At 37.1% G+C, this 27415-nt stretch overlaps 1 protein-coding gene across 2 annotated transcripts in view; it reads left to right on the top strand.

The window, feature by feature from the left end:
• The window catches only part of LOC306856926 (RNA-binding motif, single-stranded-interacting protein 2-like), a 59459-nt gene extending 33767 nt beyond the window's left edge, over positions 1–25692 (top strand). Inside the window, exons 5-15 of one of the 2 annotated variants that reach the window (XR_013783048.1) lie at positions 11326–11483; positions 12109–12188; positions 12293–12402; positions 12495–12538; positions 13008–13101; positions 15496–15546; positions 15744–15854; positions 15988–16065; positions 16157–16244; positions 23152–24539; positions 25056–25692. Coding sequence is in view for 1 of the 2 variants with exons in the window: in XM_079396482.1 (XP_079252608.1) it covers positions 11326–11483; positions 12109–12188; positions 12293–12402; positions 12495–12538; positions 13008–13101; positions 15496–15546; positions 15744–15854; positions 15988–16065; positions 16157–16237 (807 nt within the window). In the remaining variant the exon portion in view is untranslated. Of the gene's footprint in view, positions 1–11325; positions 11484–12108; positions 12189–12292; positions 12403–12494; positions 12539–13007; positions 13102–15495; positions 15547–15743; positions 15855–15987; positions 16066–16156; positions 16245–23151 lie in introns of both variants that reach the window. The other variant, XM_079396482.1, reaches the window with a different exon arrangement.
• Positions 25693–27415: the final 1723 nt, after the last annotated feature.

Below are 27415 nucleotides of genomic sequence, written 5' to 3'. Positions count from 1 at the left end.
GAGTCTGCACAGTAGAGATTTGTTTGGAGCCAGAGTCTGCACAGTAGAGATTTGTTTGGAGCCAGAGTCTGCACAGTAGAGATTTGTTTGGAGCCAGAGTCTGCACAGTAGAGATTTGTTTGGAGCCAGAGTCTGCACAGTAGAGATTTGTTTGGAGCCAGAGTCTGCACAGTAGAGATTCGTTTGGAGCTAGAGTCTGCACAGTAGAGATTCGTTTGGAGCTAGAGTCTGCACAGTAGAGATTCGTTTGGAGCTAGAGTCTGCACAGTAGAGATTCGTTTGAAGCCAGAGTCTGCACAGTAGAGATTCGTTTGGAGCTAGAGTCTGCACAGTAGAGATTCGTTTGAAGCCAGAGTCTGCACAGTAGAGATTCGTTTGGAGCCAGAGTCGGCGCAGTAGAGATTCGTTTTGAGCCAGAGTCTGTGCAGTAGAGATTCGTTTTGAGCCAAAGTCTGCGCAGTAGAGATTCGTTTGGAGCCAGAGTCTGCGCAGTAGAAATTCATTTGGAGCTACAGTCTGCGCAGTAGAGATTCGCTTGGAGCCAGAGTCGGCGCAGTAGAAATTCGTTTGGAGCCAGAGTCTGCGCAGTAGAGATTCGTTTGGAGCCAGAGTCTGCGCAGTAGAGATTCGTTTAGAGCCAGAGTCTGCGCAGTAGAGATTCGTTTGGAGCCAGAGTCTGCGCAGTAGAGATTGGCTTGGAGCCAGAGTCTGCGCAGTAGAGATTCGTTTGGAGCCAGAGTCTGCGCAGCAGAGATTCGTTTGGAGCTAGAGTCTGCGCAGTAGAGATTCATTTTGAGCCAGATTCGGCGCAGTAGAGATTCGTTTGGAGCCAAGTCTGCGCAGTAGAGATTCGTTTTGAGCCAGAGTTGGCGCAGTAGAGATTCGTTTGGAGCCAGAGTCTGCACAGTAGAGATTCGTTTGGAGCTAGAGTCTGCGCAGTAGGGATTCGTTTGGAGCCAGAGTCTGCGCAGTAGAGATTAATTTGGAGCTAGAGTCTGTGCAGTAGAAATTAATTTGGAGCCAGAGTCTGCGCAGCAGAGGTTCGTTTGGAGCTAGAGTCTGCGCAGCAGAGATTTGTTTGAAGCCAGAGTCTGCACAGTAGAGATTTGTTTGGAGCCAGAGTCTGCACAGTAGAGATTTGTTTGGAGCCAGAGTCTGCACAGTAGAGATTTGTTTGGAGCCAGAGTCTGCACAGTAGAGATTTGTTTGAAGCCAGAGTCTGCACAGTAGAGATTCGTTTGGAGCCAGAGTCTGCACAGTAGAGATTCGTTTGGAGCCAGAGTCTGCACAGTAGAGATTCGTTTGGAGCCCGAGTCTGCACAGTAGAGATTCGTTTGGAGCTAGAGTCTGTGCAGTAGAAATTCATTTGGAGCCAGTGTCTGCGCAGTAGAGATTCGTTTGGAGCCCAGTGTCTGTGCAGTAGTGTCGTGAGGTGGAGCCACGGAATCACACTCCCGCCCAAACTCCCGCAGACCCAATCCACCATAACAACACACCCCATTTTTATAGCATCAAATTACTAGCTAAAATGAAACTTATCACAAAAATTAACAATTGAACATATATCAGCATGATAACAACTACCTTAAATGACCAAAACCATATTTCGAAAAATTGTACTGGAAGTGTAATTTTTTTTTTTTTGACTCAAGTCCCATTTATTTACATGGAGAGGGCGGGGTTTATGACCTGTACTGCAGCCAGCCACCAGGGGACGATCAAAGAGCCCGCAGCTTCACTTTTCAGAACCTGTGAGGCACACCTGATCCAGAGGGAGAGAGGTTCTCCGATACAGCGTTCCACAACAACGCTTAGCTGCCTGCAGATGCGCCTGCCTATAAATCTGCCTAATTTGCGCACAATCGGCTGATGCCGATTAATTAAAAAATGCCAAAAATTGGCCCGATTAATTGTTTGACCTCTACTGCATATTGGAATGATTTCTGAAGGATCATGTGACACTGAAGACTGGAATAATGATGCTGAAAATTCAGCTTTGATCACAGGTATATACACAAAATGTAATGTTAAGACTTTTAAACAGTGTTGTAAATGCAGAACAGCAATGTAAAATATAGTGCTACCCACATTTTACCACAAACTAAAAGTATGTGCACATTTACATGTACAAAACCACTGTTACATACCTGTCGAATGGCCTCATGGACACGAGTCAAGCTTTGTGTTTTATCATGAGGTTAGTTGATATTGGTTAGATAATGTTTGGCTGGTTTAATCATACACACACGCGCACACACACATCTTTATTCCCACTGATAAGATAAAATGACACACATTTGACTAGATAAAGATATGTATATGTCTCTTGGCTGTCTGAGTCTTTTCTCTGGCATGTTTTGTGGCATTGTTTGCCATTTAGCTGCGGTGTGTGTGTGTGTGTTGTGATCCCTCTGTGTCTCCCAGACTCCCTTTTGTACGACACCAGGGGAGTGTGCTAAGGTCATACACACACACACACACACACATACACACAGAGAGGTATACATCCATACAGTGAATCTGCACACATTTTATTGAAAGAACGAATGGTAACACTTCATTTTAATGTGATGTAGTAACAAATGTTACATGAACTATGTATTTTTGTCTATTGCGTATTGTTTTTTACATATTTATTTTTAATCGCTTGTTATCTGTGTCTTGTCACTTGTCACCCTGTCTGTGACCTGGAAGCTTCTGTAAGCACGCTTGGCAATAAAGCACTTTCTGATTCTGATTGGATTCTGAACTTGCTACAATAACAATAAATGATGCATTAGTTTATTAATATTACTCTTATTACACTTATTTGAGTAATTACACTGTAACAACGTCCCCTTAAAATAAAGTGTAATTAAATAAACTGACTAATTTGTCATCTCTCTCTGCTAGCAATTTTGAATAAATTACTCCTGTTTTAATTGTTTTAAGATAACTATAAAACACAGTGGATGCTGACTAATGGAATACATTCTGGTTATGCCTTAACACACAATACATCTGTTCAATGCATCACTGCACAGCTCCCATAGAGGCAAAGAATGAACTTTACATGAGTTCATGTTTGAAACGGAATAGCTACCTATTAAAAAGACTAAGCAGTAGGTGATTTTCCACAGTTAACATTTCCAACAGAACTGTGCTATATTGTGATGTCATGTGATTGACATCCGTCATATTTCTAAATTATCAACATGATCAACACTTTGTTGTTAAACCTGTTGCACACAACCTACTACATGCTTTCTGTTGTCTGATTGAAAGTTTATATTTTTTTAGCAAGTAAAATGCCTTTAATATAACTGAAAAAACATCCACCTTTAGCTTGTTCTTCATGTCTTTTGTTTGTTTGTTTTTTAATTCTTTACTGATTTTTAAGTAAATGTGGGAAAAACTTTTATATTGTTACTTATTTTGAAGATGAACACTTATTGCACTGAAGCAACTTTGCTTTACTTGGTTTTTTAGATGTTCAGATGTGAGTATCAAATATGATCATCTGGCTTTTGAGGAACATTTGTTCACTGTATTGCATTACATTATATGTTTAAAAACTACAGAGCTTTAATCATAAAACTAAGGATTGAAATATCATCTCACTAAGACATAATTGGGAGATGTAGTGACTGATGTTTATGTGTTTTATGTAAGTATCTGCTATACTGTTATAAAGACGACCGTGTTGATGCAAATGAGTAAACAGACAGTGCAATTCTACACTTATGGTTTCTTCAAAATGCAGAAACACAGACAAATAAACATATATACTGATGGCCAACATGACAAGTCCGTTCAGATTAACTCCTGTATTTGCATTCATATGTCTGTGAGCATACGTGTGTGTGTGTGTGTGTGAGTGTGTGTGTGTGCGCGTGTGTGTGTGTGTGTGTGCGCTAGAGCCCTGCACGGGCCTCAAATTTAGGCCCTAGCCCGGCCTTGGTCCGAAACGCTGAGGCCCTAGCCCGGCCCACGTCCGACAGCTCATCAGAATTACCGGCCCGAGCCCGTCTTTTTTCCCCCTTCTCCTAAAACAGTTTATACTACTGTTTCGGCTATTAAAATAGTTCCGTTTTGTGTGTAATGGCAAAATTATTATATTTTTAGTTTTTTTTATTAAGCTAATTTAGAAAAACGTTTGGAGCATTTTTGTTCGTTAAATAACCTATAAGTTTTTTTTTTTTTTTTTAAGTAACGACCAAGCGGCCAGCTGCATGAGCTGATCATAGCCTATGTTTGATCAATTTAGCCTTCTCAAATCATCACGACTTGCCTAAAATAACATCTATAGATATACTAAAACAGTTCAAGCATATAACAATGTTTAAACGTTAAACCTGTGCTACAATAATAATGTGCGCTAGCCTATAGCCTATGTAAGTTTGTGCGGAGAGAGGAAGCTAAAGCGCGCTCTGCAGGACATGGAGGCACCAGCAAACACTTGCATTGTTTTCAGTGGAAACAAATTAAAATAGCCTACAGTCATTTTTTTTTTTTTGATAAAGGCAAGAGTAATACATCATTGGGACCTGTAAAGGGTCTACTTGTATTTGTGTGCACTCACAATACCAACAAAAGGTAGTTCTTTTGTAAAACAAAGAAACCAAACATGATGCGCTTTCTGCGTCTCATCTTGAACAGGAGCGCTTCACAAAAATGAACCGAAGCTGAGCGAATACATGCCTCACAGACATGATAAATATATCTATAGAAAGCTTTAAATTATCACTTAACGAAATAAAAAAAAATTGAAAACAAATACTCTTATTATAATCTTAATCATAATCAATAAAGATACATTTCTCTCTAAAGGCGCGTGTAATGAGGAGACGGTGAGTCAGGATCAGCAACTTCATCCTTGCGACACGGACTCTATTAGTAAATCATTCAAATATCTCCTTAATATTTCGCGCAGACACATTCATGGTTATGTTTGCTGGGGTTTTACAGCAAGCTTTAGTCTATTGCGTGCATTTGAAGCAGAACTATTCTGCTGCGCTGAAGTCACTCGCTGCTGGACACTAAACACCATCCAGCTGCTCTCAGTCGCGGCACGGTCTCCTGTTGTTTCCACCAGCGCGGCGATTTTTTTCATTACTAATCGATAGATGTCTACAATATAAAAATAAGGAGAAACCCAAAACAGGCCCGATGCCCGGCCCGCCTCTGAACTATGACTTGGAAATTGGCCCGAGGCCCGGCCCTAGAGGCGTAAAAAAAGTCGGGGCCCATCGGGCCCGGGCCGAAATGCAGGGCTCTAATGTGCGTACATGTGTCTGTCATTGTGTCTAGGATTGGGGAAGGAAGCATACAACTGAAATAGCATCATAATAGATTGATAACAGATATAAGTAGTGTAAAAAATAAAAAAATAAATAAAGACGAATAATAATAATAGTAATAATAAATACAACAAATGTTATTAGCACCAATAATAACCATAATAATATTAATCATAATGATAATAATAATAATAATGATGATTTCATGAAAACTGGGAGAGGGTGGAGGACAATGAAGAGGGCAAGTAAAAATAATAATATTAGTAATATTAGTTGTGAATTATAAATTGATGTTTAATAATGGGGGGGAGGGAAGTCAGAACCAGCCTGGGCAAGTGGCAGTGGAAGCGATAGCTCAGGGAGACGGCGGGGAGACACAAGCCCCACCTCACAGCCACCCACCCGTATTGCAACTCCACCACACCAGATACAGACCTGGATGTCATAGCCTACTGGGGACCGGAGGACAAACAAAAAAGATGAAGAAGAAGAAAAAATCTTATCGATGTTGTCCTCCACCCCTTCCCAAAACTCAAAGATTAATATTCCAATTAAGTTCAAATAGTAGTTTAGGTGGGGATGTGTTGTTGTGATTGGTCTCAGACAAAGAAGGTCAGCAGATTTATGACTGCTGGAGGGTGATGAGAGCTGAAGGGGTGTAATTCTACTGTATTATGAGATGAATTGGATAGATTTTCCATTGAGATGTAATCAATTAGTAGGTTTTTCCAGGATGCAATATGTATGGATTTTCTTGATTTCCAGTTCATGAGGATAGTTTTCTTGGCGATAGCTAGCGCTACCAGGAGTAACTGACTGTTTGTATTGTCTAAAACAGGAGTGTTTGTTGATTGTCTGACTAATGGTAAATCTGAAATTAGAATATCCTTACAAATTGTTTGCTCAATATCTAGCCATATGCTTTCTGATGAGTTTGGGTGAATGCATTTGTATATCTGTTGAAGCTGATTAGCCAGAGAGTAGTGGTAGAAATGTGGTGCTTCCAATCCTCGTGTTTTTGGTTTCTGTAACGTAGCTAGTTTAATTCTTGGGGTCTTATTTTTCCAGTAAAATTTGATAATAATAGAGTCTAAAGATTTAAACCAGGTGAGGGTGGGTTGTGTTGGGATCATTGAGAATAAATAGTTTAGTTTAGGGAGTATAGTCATTTTGATTATTGATATTCTGCCCATAATGTATAATGGTAAATTCATCCAGCGTTGAAGATCATTTATTGTTTTGAGTAATGGGGTGAAATTAAGACTAGCCAGCTCTGACAGCCTGGGGGAAATATTAATGCCTAAATATGTGATGTGATTGGTGCATAGAGGGATAGGTGATGTCTGGGATGTCACATCCAAGCTATTGTGATTTAATGAAAGAATGGAAGATTTACTCCAGAGTATTCAGAAATGTTCGAAAATGAATCAATACGTTTAATTGTTACTTGTAATGATGATGAGGGACCTTGTAAATATAGTAATACGTCATCTGCGTAAAGACTGATTTTGTGCTGTATGTTTAATGTTTGAACTCCTTTAATGTAGCTGTTTTGGCGGATGGCTGCTGCTAATGGTTCGATACAAATGGTGAATAATGAGGGAGAGAGTGGGCATCCTTGTCTAGTCCCGCGGTGCAGTGTGAAGCTACGTGATGTTAGTCCATTAGTGATGACAGTGGCTGAAGGTGCTGTATATAGATGTTTAATCCAATTAATGAATGACTCCCCAAAACCAAACCTCTCTAATGTGGAAAGCAGGAATTTCCAGTTGACCCTGTCAAAAGCTTTTTCTGCATCCAGAGTGGCTATGATGGCTTTTGAGAAATTAAGTTGAATAGTCTGCGTGTATTGGTGAATGCTAGTCTACCTTTAATGAAACCGGTTTGATCTGGGTGTATTATAGATGGTGTGACCTTTTCTATTCTATGGGATAATACTTTGGCGATGATTTTAATGTCAGCATTGATCAGAGAAATGGGACGGTAGCTTGATGGTAATTTTGGATCTTTCTTGGGTTTGAGAAGAAGTGAAATTGTGGCAGTATTCATATTAGCTGGGAGTTTTAATTCTTGTTAACGTTCTGATGAAGAGTGGTGATAGAGTGGACCAAAAGTGTTTGTAGAACTCAGCGGGGAATCCTTCAGGACCTGGTGCTTTATTATTAGGCATGTGTTGCAGTGCTGTAAGAAGATGGCTGATTCTAGGCTATTTCTTTGGTGTTCATTCAGTTGTGGCAGATTGATACGGTTAAGAAATGAGTTTATCATTTTGATTTGGGTGTTTTTCATCATTTTTTTTCGGATTGGGAAGAGATGTTTTCGACGCTTGAGAATGTCCTTTGGATATTGATCGTTGAGTCTGTAGTTTGTGCTTTGAGTTGTCTGCCTTGCCTCTGAACCAGTTCTTTTTGTTTATAATGTTCGAATTTTGTGATTGGACGTGGGCGATCGCTGTTGTTTTGGCATCTGATGCGATGCACGCGGTGAAAAGTGATATCCTGTAGAGTTTCAGATGGTAATTTGAGCTGTTTTATCATGAAGTCTTTAACTGTTTTTTCGGTGTCGTCTGGGGTTTGTTCCGGAATGCCTGTGAAGACTAGATTGTCCCTCATGCTTCGCGATTGTAAGTCCAGAATGCTCTCTTTCATGGTTTTGTTTTGTGTGACAACGGAGGAGAGTTGAGCGGTAAGAGAGTGAACAGAGTCCTTAAAAAAAAAAATTCTTTGGTGAGAGTGTCTATCTGTTCTTGACTGAATTCTAAGCTGTGCCGTGGTTCTTGAATGTCCTCGTGTATTACTTCTATTAGCGCGATCCTTGCATCCAGTCCGGAAAGTTTGTTTTCAATGGAGAGTAGAATGTCGTTTACCTCTGTGCAGCATGGCGGTTTAGCTGATGTGGATGGTGTTGTACCTGTGCTGGATAGGGAGTCTGGACGGGGTCTTTTGGAGTTTGGAGTGAGATTGCCTTTACTTTTTTTGTTGTCGTCTGGTTTGTCCTTGTTCATGGTGCTGTAGAGTCTGTTGTAATGCGTGTCGATGTATTACTCAAGGTAATCCAGGTTGCAAAGCGTTATAGTCCAGTTTTAATGAGAAAACAACGTTTGTTATGTCGATATCACAACAAAAATAAAGTCGTGATCATGAGAAAACGAAAAGGAAAAAAAATGCATGGCCGCTTAGAACTTCCGTAGTAATAGAGACACATCACCTGCTTCAAGATCTTTTACTGTTTGCACTCTGATTTAGGCACATACTGTAAGCACACAAACAGTGCAAATCTGCATGTATTTACCTATTTGCCACCTATATCTTATTCCTATCTTATAATAGAGCACCTGCCTCAAGATCTCTCACCCCAATTGATGCACTTGACAAAACAGAAAATGCTGCTACTCCTACTCTGCCTGCCCTAGATGAGACTTCACTTTACACCAACGATAGGCACAGCTGTCACAGAACAGGCCACAGCCAAGGTGAAGTAATATTAAAAATCATGTGCATCAATCGCGGTATCCGGTGGCTGTAAACAGTGAGAGATCTTGAGACTTGCGCGATGCTTTGGTGCCACTGCCCATGGGACGCATGCTCCATAACTGATTAAAACTGGTAAAATATGAAATAATACAAAATAAATAAGGTGGAAAACGGGGAGATAAATATAGATTGGCACTGTTTTTTCATCACTCTTTTACAGATTAAACGAAATGAATAATGTATTGTAATAAGTGTCTGTTTACTCATTTGCATCAATCAGAATGAGAGAAACAGTGAGAGATGTCGAGACAGGTGAAAAGCGTTTGGGTAATAGTGAATATTGACCCATTGTGCGTACCGTTGTTGCTCCCACTGTTCGCACGCTACATTTGGGGTAAAAAAAAGATTATTATAATTATTATAATAAAAAAATAATGTATTGTTCCAGAAAGGTTTTCAGTTCGATCACACAGGCACGAACTGATTGGCAGCTGCCTTTAGCGGAGCCTTTATCGATTACCTGCATTGATCAAAGCATTCGGCACGGTCGTCTGTGAGTGACGTCACCTCCCAATACAAACACGCCCCCTTGTATAGTCCCGCCCACTCACATTGATTGACAGCTTTCCGTGAAGACATAGGAAATTCAAATCCAAAAGGAATTGTGATTCCATTTGAGTTTTGGCAGGTTACATGCACGACGCAGAGAAAGTGAAAAGGCAATTAATATTGCTATTTAAATATGACAGGCACATGGGAAATACAGTTGCAATTGGACTATGCTTTTCATTTGAAATGTGGCAGTCACTGTGTGTTCGTGAAAGGAAAAAAACGATAATGCAAGATTTGCGATTGCATTTGGATTATGTCACAATTTATGCGCCCCCACATGTGGAAAACGCAATTGAAAATACAATTTGCAGTTCCTTTTGAAAAAAATCCTGAATATTATTCCATAAAATTGCATATTTTGGATTTATGAATAATATTGAGGTCTTTTTCCTCCTTGATTATGATCTTGATAATCTCACTATGCCAAGCAAACTATATGAACCATAAAAGCTTGATGTATCATTTATGATACTTAACAAAAAACACATGCAAACTTTTAGATTTTGGACTAAAAAAGACTATTATTTCATATCGTGAGTGTTATAGGCGTAACCTGACAGTCTGATTAAATAATGCATAAAGAAAGGGATCTGTGCAGCTCACTGTAATTACTTCTGCTTCATTTATCACACTGGCAGTAGAAGGTCGAGTCGAGGGCATTGCATTGTGGTATACGGTCTTATGTGGAGTGTGCTCATTTGTATACTGCATATTCTGGCAAGTATTAGTAGTAGGTCACCGTCTGGCTATGCATTCAGTAATATTGCATACTTTGCACAGTATACAGGCTGAGAGTCTAAGTGTAGTGTGTTAGTAGTTTACACTTTATTTTAAGGTGTCCTTGTTACAGTGTAATTATACATTAAGTACTGAGTAATATTAATTAACTACATGTACTTACTCTATGGTTAGGGTTAGGATTTGGCTTAGGCTTACTTGCTTGTTATTATAATAGTATGTAACGTGTAACCTTAAAATAAAGTGTCACATGTTGGTATACTAAGCCAGCGAGCTTGCATAATATAATTTTTAATGAAATACTGTCATAAATATTTTGTTTCATATGTTGGATACTTTTTTTTTATTAAGTCTTTAAGAAAGCATGGAAAGCGTGTCATGGATAAAGGAGCGAAGAGACAGACAGAGCAAAGATCATGGCAGTCTTTTTATCACATCCTGCTGTTTCTCTCTTCACTCGCTGAGATCTTGTGTGTCGTTGAGCCGTGCGCTGATTTGACTCTGATGTAAATGCTCTTTGCAGGGATGATCAAGAAGAAAGAGCTGTCATTTGATTCCGACAAATAAATGATTATGCAAAATTGATGATTTGCTACAAAAAAGAGATTACATGCTGTAAAGTTTGATTTTAGCATGAGTGTTTTGTTTTTTATGTATCTTAGCATGCATTTGAATCCAGAATATAATCTATTTTATCTCTTAGTTGTTGGTAAAAGTTAAGAAAAAGATGATAACACTGTAGCTGGTCGCCAGCAGAGATAATCTTATCTTGGCTGGGAGGGCAGTAGAAAATGCTAGTTATGATATAACAATTGTGTGAGTAAATGGAGACATTGAATCTTCAGAATAAACATAATTTAAGTATCCAGATGATCAATGTTCTTGACCCATTACCTGGTCTATATATGATAATTGTATTTGTATCATTATAATTGAAGTCCCACTTAAAAACAGCTAAAAATGTTAATAATTGCACCCAACCCTCTTGTATTAAAATCTGCTATGATTGTGTCTTTATCTTTATGAGTCTATGAATAGTACAATTAGTTTTTCCATGTATGTTTACTTAAATCAAAATGGACGTGACAGTTAAACTGTTAATAGTGTGAGGAATGAAGGAAAATGTCAAATTGAAAAGTAGAAAAGACTTTATAGTTTCGATGAAATATTTTACAGATTGAAAAGTGCAGTCAATCAGATTTACGTTATGTGTTTATTTCCAGCAACAGGAACAGGACCCTACCAACCTGTACATCTCTAACCTGCCCGTGTCCATGGACGAGCAGGAGCTGGAGGCCATGCTCAAATCCTTCGGCCAGGTGATTTCCACTCGGATCTTACGGGACGCCAACGGAACCAGCAGAGGCGTAGGATTTGCAAGGTACTTTAATAAAGGGATGGTTCACCCAAAAATGACAATTCTGGCATTAATTATTCACCCTCATGTCGTTCCAAACCCGTAAGACCATCGTTTATCTTCGGAACACAAATTAAGATGTTTTTGATGCATTACGAGAGCTTTATTTACATTTGATCTGAACCTAAACAATGTTTCTGCGTACATGCGTTGCATACATTGTATGTGATACTCTCCAAAATGGTGCTATAGGGTGACGCGAAGGAGACGAATTGTTGAATAAAGTCATTATTTTTGTTTTCTTTGAGCACAAAAAGTATTCTCGTAGCTTTATAATATTCCGGTTGAACCACTGAAGTCACATGGATTATTTTAACCATCATCAAAAATATCTTCATGTATGTTCCAAAGATGAACGAAGGAAGGTCTTATGGGTTTGGAACGACACGAGGGTGAGTAATTAATGACAGAATGTTTGGGTGAACTAACCCTTTAATCACTCAAGCTGCATAATGTATAACACCGGGTGTGGAGAAACTAGAGTTTACTGATGTATTTGATTTGGTATTTTGACCTGAGCTCAATCTCTATATATCCTCATAACAAATTGCAACTTATCCCACCTTTTATTAATGTCTTTGTATAACAGGATGGAGTCCACAGAGAAATGTGAAGCCATCATTCAGCATTTTAATGGAAAATATATCAAAACCCCACCTGGAGTGCCAGGTAGATGATCTATCATTTATTTGATATCAATTCCAAATAAAGAATTCATTATTGATTATGGAACTTTTAAAAATAACCTCTTACTTCTTACACTTCACCTGTAGTACCTACAGAACCGTTGTTATGCAAGTTTGCTGACGGAGGACAAAAGAAGCGACAGAACCAGGCAAAGTACCTACAGAACGGTCGACCCTGGGCTAGAGATGGTGAAACGGTATGAGAGCTCTCTTTGTGGACTCTGACAAAGTGCTTACACAGACCTTGCACATTTTATATCAAATTTGTCATTTTCCTTTCCACGTTCAGGGAGGAATGACGCTCACGTACGACCCAACGGCTTTACAGAACGGGTGAGCGCAACATCCTCACACTCAGAGCCTGGTTTAATGCGTCTCCTTTTTAAAGTGCTTTAGAGCAGTATTTAAAGGTATATTCTTGTTCGTGTTGTCATCATAAACCTCATTGGTTCTCGTGCATCAATCAAGCACATTTGGATTAAACCGCTGGATTCCTATGGATTACTCTCATGATCTGTTTATGAACATTTTGGTTGCATGGACTTTCATTCGCTCAGGTTTCATTAAAAATATTTTCATTTATGTATCAAAGTCCATTGGAAATCTCATGGGTTTGGAGCGACAACATGAGCGTGAATAAATGATGACAGAATTTTCTTTTTTTTGGGGTGAACTGTCCCTTTAAGAATTAAATTACGCAAGCATGGTGTTCTTCACAATAACTCTCAATGGCTTTTTAAATGAACAGCTAATGTCACAAAATGTGCTCATGTTTCTTACTGTTTTTGCTTTTTATGTTCAGGTTTTATTCTTCTCCGTACAGCATCGCTCCAAACAGAATGATCGCTCAGACCTCTCTGTCTCCATACATGCCTTCACAAGTACCATCCTACCAGGTGAGTATCACCAAGATAATGTTATCAATTTAATGCGTGTCACAATTGTATGTTCTGAATACACACAGTGATACAGCACTGTTTTTCACCCAATATTATTGCGCAATATAATTGAAAATATTTCTTTAAAATATGTCTGAGCAAAATAGTTTTCATAGTAGGACTCCTTGACTACATATGGTTCAAATACATAATGTTTCATTGTCAAATTTCAGGCAGAAATGTATAGGACTTGAATTTAGTCTCCTCCGCTTGAGTTATAACGGTTGATTGAAATGCTTTGCTACAGCAAAACCGTTTCGCTCATTCGTTTTGCGATCCATGTCTTTATAAACAGACTTTTTGTGATTACCCATTTCTGTGTGTTATTAGGAAAGTTTAGGTCAATCCTGATTCTGTTTCATTTTTGTTGCGATAGTGAGCTCAAGCTGAGTGTGTGCCAAAGCCGACAGCAGTCGAATGGGAACTGACTGACTCACAGCATGTGTTCAGTGAGAATATTAGAGCGCAGTGATTCAGCTGATCTGGGGCTTGTGGGAACTCTCACACCTTATTGAGTGCTGATGGATGAACAGGCAAAAGCAAATAATGTATGCTGAGATCCTGTAGGTCTGGCACGCGTGCTCAAAATGCACTGAACGGCCCATTAGAGCCGGATTACTGAGAAATGACGCTACGGCTCAGTCTGCTAGCGCATAACATTAGTCTTATATGAAGAGTTATAGAAGACTGAGCGCACATTAAGGGCCAGTTTTACTAACAGCTTTCACCAGCGCACACCATTTTTTGGGGTTAAAATAGTACTGTCATGATTTACTGAAGATGCGCAGTGACGAATTAGCGCTGAAAAGGCGTGGACACTGTTATTTTTGCACCTGACTTTATTGCATTTTGCATTTTGAAGAGTTTCCCTTTCAGACGCAAAAGTTTTGGGAGGAGAGTATTCAAAGGAATCACACAACATGATTTACTAACGTTTGCGCTCGCTAAATTACTGGTATTTGCGCCATTATTTAACGCCCCAAAAAAACATGTCTTAAAGTATGTCTTAAAGGTTATTTTTATAAACGATTGGGGTTGGTGAGATTTAGTAAATTTTTAAAGAAGTCTCTTCTGCTTTTCTAGGCTGTATTTATTTGATCAAAAATACCATAAAAACGATATCTCTATTTGAACGTTCCTGTGATTAAAGCATCATTACTTCAGTCTCCAGTCAGTGTCACATGATCCTTCAGAAATCATTCTAATATGCTGATTAGCTGATTAGAAATATTTCAAATTTTTTTTTTTTTTTTTTTTATTAATAGAAAGTTCAAAAGAACAGCATTTATTTGAAATAGAAATCTTTTGTAACATTATAAATATTTGTACTGTTCAATTTTATGTACCCTTGATGAATAAAAGTATTACATTTATATCAAAATATATATCTTAAAGACATAAAATTTGACAATTGACCGCAAACCAGTCACAAGGGTCAATTGTTTTAAGCTTTCCATTGATGTATGGTTTGTTAGGATCAGACAACATTTGAAAATCTGGAATCTGAGGGTGCAAAAAAAATCTAAATATTGAGAAAATCTCCTTTAAAGTTGTTCAAATGAAGTTCTTAGCAATGCATATTACTAATCAAAAATTACATTTTGATATATTTACGGTAATAAATTTACAAAATATCTTCATGGAACATGATCTTTACTTAATATCCTAATGATTTTTGATCATAAAAGAAAAATCAATAATTTTGACCCATACAGTGTAATGTTGACTATTGCTACAAATATATCCGTGCTACTGATGACTGCTTTTGTGCTGCAGGGTCACACATTTTTAAAATGTAGTTTATAAATCACCTTTAAAAGCTATGCAAAGGGGACAGATGCAAACCCCGTCCCGTTCCCGTCACCATCACCATCTGGCGTCAGATGAGTAGCATATACACCCAACTGCACGTTAGGATAGCTAGTTAAAATTGGCTGCTATGGTGCATATTAATTCAGGGACAATATTTTGCTAGTGCCTGCACTGTGATTTTGGATTTGGAGAAACTAGTAATGGGCCGGAATTCAAATTTTGAGCCGAAACCAAAAATTGAAGGTAAATGTAACACAATGAGACATCACACAAGCTATCTGACGTCCTCTGTGGATGAAGCACTGATTGAGCGATTACATGAGTTGATTTAAGGATTTAAGAATCCTTGTAAGTATCGATTACAAAAGCTAAATCAGTATTGGTAAATCATCCAGCTATAAGCTGGCAGGGTGCCTGTAGTTTATCCACAGTGTCACTGACATTCAAAACATTCAGTCAGTGATTTTGACCCTCCAAAATGATTTCTATTTAGAAGATTCCCGGTTGATTCATATGCAGGGTTTCTGTCTCTGTCCTCAGGTGCACAGCCCGTCCTGGATGCATCATCAGTCGTACCTCATGCAGCCCACCGTGAGTGCTGCTCACATATGAGCTCAGATATCTTTGTAGGGTTTGAACTGTAGCTTTACTGTACTTCACATAAAAGTTTTCTTATCTTCCCTATAATGACAAAAGAAGCACTATGTTGATTCAGACACCCATGAGGTTTGGATATCTAGCAATCAGCGTTGCTTTCTGGGTTTCTGAGCATCTCTCTCTCTCCGCAGGGGACCGTTCTGACTCCAGCTATGGATCACCCGATGTCCATTCAGCCCACGTCTATGATCGGACCCCTGACCCAGCAGCTCAGTCACCTGTCGCTCGGCAGCGCTGGCACGGTTGGTGGCCTATTATCGTCAATTTAGTTCCTCAATAAGAGTTTGTCCTCTAAATATAGAACCTAATTACCATCAAAACGTGATGGCAAGCATTATATGTGTGACCAGTTACTGTATTTATTTTGCCCCGCAGTATATACCTAACGCAGCTATGCAAGGAACGTATATCCCTCAGTACACCCCAGTGCCTCCATCTAGTGTTACATTAGAGGTACGACAAGCGTTGGTCTGCACACGTTGCTTTGAATGCTGAACAGGGTCGTGGTTAAGATTTGATTCATTCTCGTTTTTTCGTCACGTAGGAAAACAGTGGACAGCAGCAGCAGGTTTCCATGGAGACGCCTTCAGAACACACTAATTATTCCTATCAACACAGCAAATGAAGCTACGGTAAGACAAGAAATGAAAGATGTGCTGTCTGTCAAATCTGGCAGGTTTAGCACTGTGCATTTATCCTTCAAATGCAGCCAGCTTGCATATTATTCTATTCAGAGAATAGCTATATAAATTCACATATTTTATTATAAGCTGTTTTTGAGTCAAAACCAACTTTGTGTTGGTAATTAATACTCTAATAGTGTACGACAGTATGTATCGTGTAGTTATACAAGAACATTTTCTTTAAAATTACCCTGCCGTTCAAAAGTTTGGGATTAGTACCCACTTAAATGTGGATTCATCATGTACCACTCTTCAGCAATAGCATTAACTGTGAACTGGACTTTGCATTGCTGCAGCACACACAACAATACACATCATTATTGGCTATTACTGTTTCTCTATCTCATACCCTTATTCCTTGTCAATGTCGTACTGTTCTGGTTTACATACTGGGATATTGCTGATCATGTTGGACCTTATTATGTTTACATTCTATGTATTTGCACTTTAAGAAACTGCACTGTCGATTGAGGCTCTAATGCAGGGGTGCCCAAACTCAGTCCTGGAGGGCCGGTGTCCTGCAGAGTTTAGCCTCAACACACCTGCTGGGAAGTTTCTAGTATGCCTAGTAAGAGCTTGATTAGCTGCTTCAGGTGTGTTTAATTGGGGTTGGAGCTAAAGTAGGACACCGGCCCTCCAGGACCGAGTTTGGGCACCCCTGCTCTAATGTAATTTCGTTGTTTTACAACAATGACAATAAATTATTTATTCATTATTCATAGTAAAATTTTGAATGTTTTTTATTTATTTAATTCTGTATTTGACAGGGACAATAGACAGTCCGAAAACTGCCCCAGAATTAGCTCAATTTCATCTGCTGTCCCTGGGCAGGAGAATACAAAACAAATTATGTGACAAAAAAACATCAGTATAATACCATTTACAGTAAAATCCCTCCAAAATTTTACATAAAAAATGATTTCTCACATAGAAACTACAAACCAAATTTCTACAAAATATCCCCTATTAATAATGCAAAGCATCATCCTACAAACAAATTAAAAAACTCAATTTCATTAAAAACACAGAAATACTCAATGGTCACACACCTGACTCTTTTTTTTAACCAAGATTTCAAATGTAACTTAAACTGTGCTAAAGTAGAACACTGTCTTATAGTAATTGGTAAATTATTCCAGTTATTACCAGCCCTTACAGAGAAAGCTGAACGACCAAAATCAGTAGCTCTAGAATTCACTGCACAATCACCTCTAGACGAAGCTCTAGTATGTCTTATATTTTCAGTACAAGAAAAAACAAATTCCTTTAAGGGTGAGGGTGCAAGATTGTTAACAATTTTGTACATTAGACAACAATTATAAAACGCAATAAAATTGTCAAAAGTAAAAAAATTATACTTATCAATAATCAAACAATGATGATACCTGAAAGGTTTCCTATCGAATACTTTTAAAGCACGTTTATACAAAATATATAAAGGTCTAAGAGCAGATTTTCCTGCTTGCGACCATGAAGTAAAACAATAAGAGAAATGAGAAAAGATCAAAGAATTAAAAAAAAACTCTTGAGGCTTCTATTGAAAGCTGACTCCGTATAAATGTTAAATTTCTAAGTTGAGGTGACACTGCACAAACTATTTTTCGAACATGCTTTTCAAATGTCATATGAGAATCTAAAATAACTCCAAGATACTTAAAATCAGGTACAATTTGTAATTTTTCACCATTAACTAATATAGCTGGTTGGACCGCCTCCTTTTTAATTTTAAAATACATACATGCACTTTTACGAACATTTAATGTTAAGCAGCACTGAGTAAACCAATCTAAAATTTTTGTCATTGCAATAGATAATTTTTGTGCCACCTTTTCTTTTGTTTTGTCGTGTACATAAATCACAGTGTCATCTGCGTACATTTGAATATGCACATCAGGACAAACATCTGGAAGATCATTCAGATACAGACTAAAGAGTAATGGCCCTAGGGTTGACCCCTGAGGAACCCCTGTGGGACAATCTCGTAAAGAGGATATGTATGTATTAATCCGGGTACACTGTTTCCTTGATGTAAGATAAGACTCAATCCATTTTACTGTATCTTCTGAAAAATTAAAATGTGATCATTTAGAATAATTAAAATATTGTGATTTAGTGTATCGAATGCCTTTTGTAATTCAAGGAACACAGCACCAACAACCCCACCCTTATCTAATTTTGACTAAATTTGCTCAATAAAATAACATACAGCAGTTTCTGTCGAATGCTGTTTACGAAACCCAAATTGCATAGGACACAATAAATTATGTATATCTACGAAATTCACAGTTACTGTGAATCATCAGTTACTACTTTTTCTACTATTTTAGACACTACTGATAGAATTGAAATCGGCCTATAATTTACCACATTAGTTGGATCACCTGTCTTAAAAACTGGGGTAACTAACCCTGTTTTCCAACAACTTGGGAATGTAGTTTGTGTAATTGATAAATTCACGAAATGAGTAATTGGTGCTAAAAAGATATCACTATTATTGAAAAAGAAATTACAGTCTAAACCATCTATATCTTTGGCATTAGAATTTTTTTAATCTTTAATAATATTCTGAATTATACTCTCTGTAACTGTTGTCAAATGAAACACAGATTTTTCTAAATTCACTGATTTAATTTATTTGTCTTATTCCAAATTTATCACTCAAAGTTTGAACTGAGTCAACAAAGTAATTATTAAATGCATCAGCAATTTTGTCAGATTTATAAATTATACTTCCTTTAAAATCCAATTCTAAACATTTATTACATGATTTAATGTCTTTCTTTATCAATTTATTAATAGTTTGCCATACCCTTTTACTATTGCCTTTAGCCTCATTTAGAATATTAACAAAACATTGTGCCTCAGCCTGCCGTAATGTCTTAACTACCTTATTTCTTAAACTATTAAAAAGAAGTCGATCTTGTTGCAAACCAGATTTTATAGCTTTTTTTAAGGCAATATCACACTTTTTCATAAGCATCCATACCTGTTCATTAATCCATGGTAAATTATTCTTTCTAGACGTATTTCTGACTAGTTTTGTATATTTATTCCTTACATTTTTTTAGCTCCTCAATAAATATTCTATGTGCAGTATCCAGGTTTTCAGAAGATAAAAGTGATTGCCAATCAATTTGTCCAAGCTCTTCTCCAAAAGCACTCATATCCTTTTTTGGTATTCTATATGAATAATTCTGGTTACTCTGATTAGTATTATGATATACAAATCTATTCTTATTCAGCTTCCTGGAAACAAGTATTAAATTGTGATCTGATATTCCAGTTAAAAGATTTAAAGTTTTTGTAATTCTATCTGGTTTATTAGTAAAAATGAGATCTAGTAAAGTTCGAGAAGTAGCTGTAATTCGTGTAGGGCCCTCAACCATTTGTGTAAAATCATGTAATTTAGTTATTTCCTTCAGTTTCTTTTTGGTCATTTTATCAGACCAGTTAAGATTGAAATCCCCCAAAACAATACACTCTTTACTTATCTCAATTTCGTTAAAAAGTTTTCTAAAATGATCATAAAATGAAATATCAGATGAGGGGGGCCTATAAACTGCAACAATGGTTAAAAGACATTTGAGAAGATAAAGTAATTAAAACAGCAATACATTCAAAATCATTTGAGCATTCAAGATGAACTTGTTTACTTATAAAGTGATCTTTAACATAGATAAGAAGCCCTCCTCCTCTGCCATTTTTCCTATCTTGTCTGAAATATTTATACCCAGGCATTACTAAAGATGCACAAGGAAACCTTTTAGTAAGCCACGTTTCAGACAAACACAAGTCGTCTAAATTTGAGTCCATAAGCAATTTTTCAAGTTGTTCATGTTTTGATAACATACTTCGAACATTTAAATGTCCTTCTAGAATACCTTTCGGTTTCGCCCCACGATCCCAGATTATTTTAGAATGGTTCACCGTTTGAAAGTATTGCAGCTTGCGATGCTTCTCAACGGCTGATTCACGGTGTAGCGTCGTGGAAACTTTTAATGGAGTCTCTTATGTTCGTCAATATATTTGATCACAGATACAGAAAAATACTGGTTTAATATACTTTATAATATAATACAGGTCCCAAATAAATGAAGTAGCCCAACTGATTGATTATCAATCAGCATATTAGAATGATTTCTGAAGATCATGTGACACTGAAGACTGGAGTAATGATGCTGAAAATTCAGCTTTGATCACAGGAATAAATAATATTTTATAATATATTAAAATAAGAAACTGTTGTTTTAAATTTTGTTTGTTTGTTTTGAATCAAATATATACAGCGTTGATGAGCATAAAAAAACCTTCTTTAAAAAAAAAAAAAAAAAAAATTAAAATCTTACTGATCCCAAACATTTGAATAGCAGTGTACTTATAAATTAAATTGTCACCAAAATTATTATTTTCAGTGCTCAAGAGAAAAAATAAAAGGTTGATATTGATAATGACAGGACTGTAGTTTCATTCCAGAGAAGCCCTCTGACCGCCCGCCCCGTGCATTAACCAAATACTGATTGAATTGAGCAAAACCTCAACATTCCAGAATGCATTCAGAGCAATTGTGCATCTGTCACATTTCCTAAGCCAAGAAAGGTTCACCCAAGTTATAATTTGCTTAAAAGGTACTCACCCTTAGGCCATCCAAGATGTAGATGAGTTTGCCCCTTCATCCAAACAGATTTGGAGAAATTTAGCATTACATGGATCCTGTGCAGTGAATGGGTGCCGTCAGAACGAGAGTCCAAACAGCTGCTAAAAACATCACAGTAATCCACACCACTCCAGTCCATCCATCAGCATCTTGTGAAGACAAAATCTGCATTGCGACAATTTGAAGTTGAAACGTCTTGAAGGATTTGTTTCTTACAAACACACATTTTCATTTCACAAAACTTCATGTCAGTTGGCCTAAGGGTGAGGACATTTTCATTTTAAGATGAGCTATTCCTTTAAATAAGCCTTGGCATATTTAAAATATTCAAAGTTGAGGCATCACTATTTTCATCACAGAGCAGCTCTTTGAGTGTGCAGTACATTAACCAATCTGTCCAGATATGCAGTGAAAGTGCATACTATAACATTTTCACAATCAATCAGCTTTAGCCCTTCTGCACTATTCTACTCGCAGTTCTGGAGGAGTGTTATTGCGGCTGGCAGCTTATTGTTGGTACCCTTGTGCTCTGTTTTCCACTCAAAGCACCGCTTTAGGCCAAATTTATTTTAGAAATCAAAATGATATTACCTTCCAGTGTATTTGAAGATAATGTCTGCTCCATTTTTTAAACATAAAAAATGTTTAAACTGAGAAATTTCACACTTTTATCCACTAAATGAGCTCATATCAAATTTGATGCCTGTTACATGTCTCAAAAAAGTTGGCACGGGGGGCAACAAAGGGCTGAAAAATCAAGAAATTTTGAAAAGATTCAGCTGGGAGAATACTTAAGTTAACTAATTAAGTTAATTGACATCAGGTCTGTAACATGATTAGCTATAAAAGGGATTTCTTAGAGAGGCAGAGTCTCTCAGAAGTAAAGATGAGCAGAGGCTCTCCAATATATATATATAAATATATAATAATATATATATATATATATATATATATATATATATATATATATATTGTGGAATACTTTAAAAACAACATTCCTCAACGTCAAATTGCAAAGGCTTTGCAAATTTCACCATCTACAGTACATAACATCATCAAAATATTCAGAGAAACTGGAGAAAGCTCTGTGCGTAAGGGACAAGGCCGAAGACCTTTGTTGGATGCCCGTGGTCTTTGGGCCCTCAGACGACACGGCATCACTCATTGGCAAGATTCTGTCATTGACATTACTAAATGGGCTCAGGAATACTTCCAGAAACCACTGTCGGTAAACAGAATCCGCTGTGCCATCTGCAGATGCCAACTAAAGCTCTGTCATGCAAAAAGGAAGCAATATGTGAACATGGTCCAGGAGCGCTGCCGTGTCCTGTGGGCCAAGGCTCATTTAAAATGATTGTTTCAAAGTGGAAAAGTGTTCTATTGTCAGACGAGTCCAAATTTGACATTCTTGTTGTAAATCATGGACGCTGTGTCCTCCGGGCTAAAGAGGAGGGAGACCTTCCAGCGTGTCATCAGTGTTCCGTTCAAAAGCCAGCATCTCTGATGGTATGGGGGTGCATAAGGTCATACGGTATGGGCAGCTTGCATGTTTTGGAAGGCACTATAAATGCTGAAAGGTATGTAAAGGTTTTAGAGCAACATATGCTCCCTTCCAGATGACGTCTATTTCAGGGAAGGCCTTGTGTATTTCAGCAGGACAATGCAAAACCACATACTTCAGCTATTACAACAGCATGGCTTCGTAGTAGAAGAGTCCGGGTGCTGAATTGGCCTGTCTGCAGTCCAGATCTTTCACCTATAGAGAACATTTGGTGCATCATTAAATGATAAAAACGTCAAATATATATCAGGCAAGAATGGGACCAAATTCCAACACCAAAACTCCAGAAACTCATAACCTCAATCACCAGACGTCTTAAAACTGTTTTGAAAAGAAGAGGAGATGCTACACCATGATAAACATGCCCCCATCCCAGCTATTTTGAGACCTGTAGCAGGCATCAGATTTGAAATGAGCTCATTTTGTGCATAAAATTGTAAAATTTCTCAGTTTAAACATTTATGTTATCCATGTTCTATTGTGAATAAAATATTGGCTCGTGTGATTTGAAAGTCTTTTAGTTTTCATTTTATTCAAATTTAAAAAAAGGTCCCAACATTTCCGGAATTCGGGTTGTCGTTTTCATCACTAAACATGAGCTATATTTTCCTTGTTATTTTATGTCTCTTGCTCCCGCGCAGGTCCTCTGGAGGTGCTGCACCGCGCTGTGGACAGTGGGAATCTCTCAGAGAGATTTGCGGATTACCACAGACAAAGAGTACCAGAGGGATCCGGATCACAAAAGGAGCGTGTATCTTTTGTAGGAGAGAGACAAAAAGGACATCACTCATCTTTTGTTCAACTCCTCTCTCTTCAGGAGTCACTCAGCCAACGGTGGGAGTTTGTGCAAAAGAGCTATCAATCTTTCATCTATTTTGATAACAAAACAGAAAAAGTGTAAAAAAAACAATGTTGATTTAGAAAAGGAAAACACAATGTGTTCTTTTATGCACGTAATGGCAAATTCTTTTCTTAAACTTTTTTTTTAAGATTTGTTCTTTTTTTTTTTCTTCAGTCAGCAGCAGTAAGATATTTTGTACAGATTAATATGCAAACAGTGCATTTTGTTTGTCCTGTTTTTGAATTTGTTGTTCGATATTTAGATATTTTGGTGAAAAAACCATTTAAAGCCACTTCTTCATGCAGCACCATTTTAAGAATCTTCCAAGAAATAGTGATGAAATCGCTCTAATTCAATCTCCACGTCTCTGAAAGCAACAGACAATCGTTAACTTATTATTTATTACAAAGTTTGGTGCATAGCAAAGCAATAAAGCTTTGTCTTTGAAGTTCACATAAGATATTAGATGCAGAAATAGCAATTCTCCAGTTATGTCCTTTTTCTTTTTAATTAGTATTGAAAATGAATCAGAATTTTATAAAAAGGTATTTTATGAGGGGCATTTTAAATCTAATGATTACCTGTGAAACAGTTTGTGCCTAACATTAGTGTTCAGGATCATTTCCTTTTTATTTAAAATTTGAAAATGTAAAAAAGAATTTAGTATTATTTTTCCGATGTATATACATTAATGACACCAAATATTTCAGCTTTCTGAAAGCTGGTAATGTACATAGTGTTTCGTACATGTGGGTTGCATTGGCTTACAGTACAGGAGCCTCGAGGAAGTGACTTTAAGTGGTTTGTTAATATCAAAGTGATGATAACACATGACTTGATGAGGTTTCTCAATACCACACTGCTATAACTCTTCTTCATGCTGTAGTAAAGCAGATTTGTGTCAGTATGGTTGGAAGACTGAGAAGAAGAAAACAAGGTATGAATCCATCAAACACATGCAGTAGGAGAATATAATCATGAAAAGGGAAGAAAATCAAGGCATTTGGCTTTTAATTGGCCTACGTGTTAGGTTTTTTTATATCAATTGTGTAGATTATGATCAAAAAAGTAACATAGTGTACCTTTTAATTCTTTGTCTTTCTTAACTTTCTACCGTATTGACTTTTTTTGTTTATTTAAAGGAATAGTTCACCCAAAAAAAATAATAATAATTTAGCATTACATGCAGTGAATGGGTGCCGTCAGAATGAGTCCAAACGGCTGATAAAAACATCACAATAATCCACAAGTAATCCAGTCCATCAATAAACATCTTGTGAAGAGAAAAACTACATGTTTGTAAAAAACCAAATCTATCAAGATATTTCTAACTACAAACCGTTGCTTCCGGCTGAAGTCCATAATCCATGATATTGCTTTCTCCAGTTAAAATCTCATATAAATAAGGACAGAAATCTGCACAGATCGATCACCGTTTACAAGGAAACCGTCCAAAACAGCTCTAAACTAATATGTGGGTGGATTTTAATGTAAAAGGAAAACAGGGGCTGGGCTTTTTTTACTGGAAGGAAGCGTTATTAAAACTGAAGGACTGCTATTTTGGTCGGAAGCATTGGTTTGAAGTTAAAAACTTTTTAATGATGGCTTTTGACTTCTCCAGATGTTAACTGATGGACTGGAGTGGTGTGGATTATTTTTATCAGCTGTTTGGACTCTAATTCTGACGGCACCCATTCACTGCAGAGCATCCATTCCTGAGCAAGTGATGCAGAGACACATTTCTCCAAATCTGTTCCCATGAAGAAACTCATCTACATCATAGTTGGCCTGAGGCCTGTGTTTTATTTTGAAGACCAAAAAGCCGTTTTGCAGTGTGTCCTCATCAGGTTGTGTGTTATCGTGGCTTTGGTTCTGTACAGTGCAGAGATTTGTCGAAACATCTTCCAAACGGTGCTGGGTTATACATGAGACATGTATAGCAGGAAAAACTATTATATGGAACAGACGGTTAGGATCAAGAAGGACAGAAGCAGTTCTTCAGCACGTGTAGTCGCTTTCTTCCTTCATGCTGCTGGTTTTTTTATGTTTTATCTTCCAAGTGAGATTAGCTGTAGTGTTTGGGCGAAGCTTTACTTTCTGAAAACTTTTGAGATGATGAATTCATTTGGTCGTGTGTATTGGTTGCTGTTCCTTTGTAAATCCCAGATTAATAGGATTTTTTATATGTTTGTGTGCAAAGGAAAGCATTTTCTTGAGTTTCTTTTATGTTCTTCTCTGTGCTGTTTGTTGTTTTACTTGAAATGTACTGTCTTGGTCAATCATGATGCACTTCTAAAAGAATTTGAATATCCAAAATGAAACTTTTTGATATCATTAATTGAAAAAAAAAAAAAAAAAAAAATCAGTGTTCACTTGTGAGTGGTTTTTGTACACTAAAACATACCAATATATGTTATAAATGTCTTTACACTCTTAAAACAAAGGTGTTTTACGGTGCCATAGAACAACCCTTTTTTGTCTAAATGGTTCCATAAAGAACCTTTAACTTCTGAAGAACCTTCTTCAGATTATAAAAAAGTAAGAAAGAGATGGTTCTTTGACTGAATGGTTCTTCTATGGCATCGCTGTGAAGAACCTTTTAAGCACCTTTATTTTTTCAAATGTAGAAAGATCCGCTCTTCTATAGGATATAAACACAAGGGCTTATATTATAGAACACTAAAGACACGTGATGCATTTGTTACTTCCTTCATTTGAGGGCTTCCTCTTGGTGCATTTTACATTTTATGAATGTAAAGCCATGACCTTGATCTGAAAACTATCAAATGGTTTTCATTAAGAGACTCTTCTCCATCCATAAAAATAGCTGCTAGCTTGATCACCTTCTAGGATAGTTTGACCTTCATTCAAAGACGTTGTGTTATTGAAACTGATCAATACCTCTTTAACAGTTTACCTTCACTCAGGCTGAAATTCTAACTATTGAAATCTTTGTGATACACTTGTCTTTGGATTCCCAAAGAATGGATTCGTTTCCGGCTACCAAAGATAGCTACGCCACCAAGATATAACATGCTTATAGAGTATGACAACAATCAAATAAATTTCCTATGAAGAAATGTACTATAATACATCCATGCAAGGGGCTGATGAGTTTGTTGGTTACGGCAAAGCAAACGTTTTTCCTTTGGCAGGATCACCTTTTTCCATTACTTTGACTTCTCATCCTTTGCCCACCTTTTCAATGTGATTTTACTGTTGATGTTTTAAGTCAAATCTTCTGTACTAAAGTTATACAATGCAGTTCACCTCATGAAGGAAAATGGGATTTGCTTTGGTTGTCAAACTGATAAATCGTTTCATCCATTATTAACACAAAACATTAAACGTGGTTTTGAAACTATGAAATGATGTGTTGGTTTTTATTCAGATTGATTACATCTAAATTATCAATTATCTACCATTTTCAACAGCTGGGATGATGCTGAATGTGAAAGTCAGTGCTCTGTTCTCGTCGATCAGTTCAGATTTTCAAAGAAGAGCTGCTAATTGTTCAAAGAGCTCATTTCATAGTTTCAAAATGTATTGCTGCTAACATTATTTATACAATAACACATTTTGTACAGGTAGCTGAAGAAACAGTTTGGTGGTTTGTTTGCATGTTAACCGGAGCTTCTAGACAGAAATGTGTCTTCCTGTGCCACAGTTTCTGATTTCCTGTTACTTTTTTTTTTTTTTTTTAAGAAAAACTAAAAAAAAAAAAAAAATGTTCTTCTGTTTTTGTTTGTGCCTTTTTTAAACTGATCTCTTGAATTCCTTTTTTTTTAATAAAATCTTGGTTGTATTTCTTTGGTTTATTTACTTTTTCAGTTATTCACAGCATTTTCATCAAAGAACATTAAAACACCGACTGCAGTTTTATTATTATTATTAGTATTACTCAGATTTATTATAAATTGTGAAGACTCTTATTTTTATAATTATGCATTTATACTTCATTTGCCACAAATTCTACCACATTTCTTTAATTTATTAATCAATTTAGTTGATGTTCAAATGATTTTGTCTTTCGGATGCAAATCTTTACTATTCATACATGTTAC

Source organism: Barbus barbus (genome assembly GCF_936440315.1).
Source record: "Barbus barbus genome assembly, chromosome: 37".
NCBI lineage: Eukaryota > Metazoa > Chordata > Actinopteri > Cypriniformes > Cyprinidae > Barbus > Barbus barbus.
This window is presented reverse-complemented; position numbering and strand designations above follow the sequence as displayed.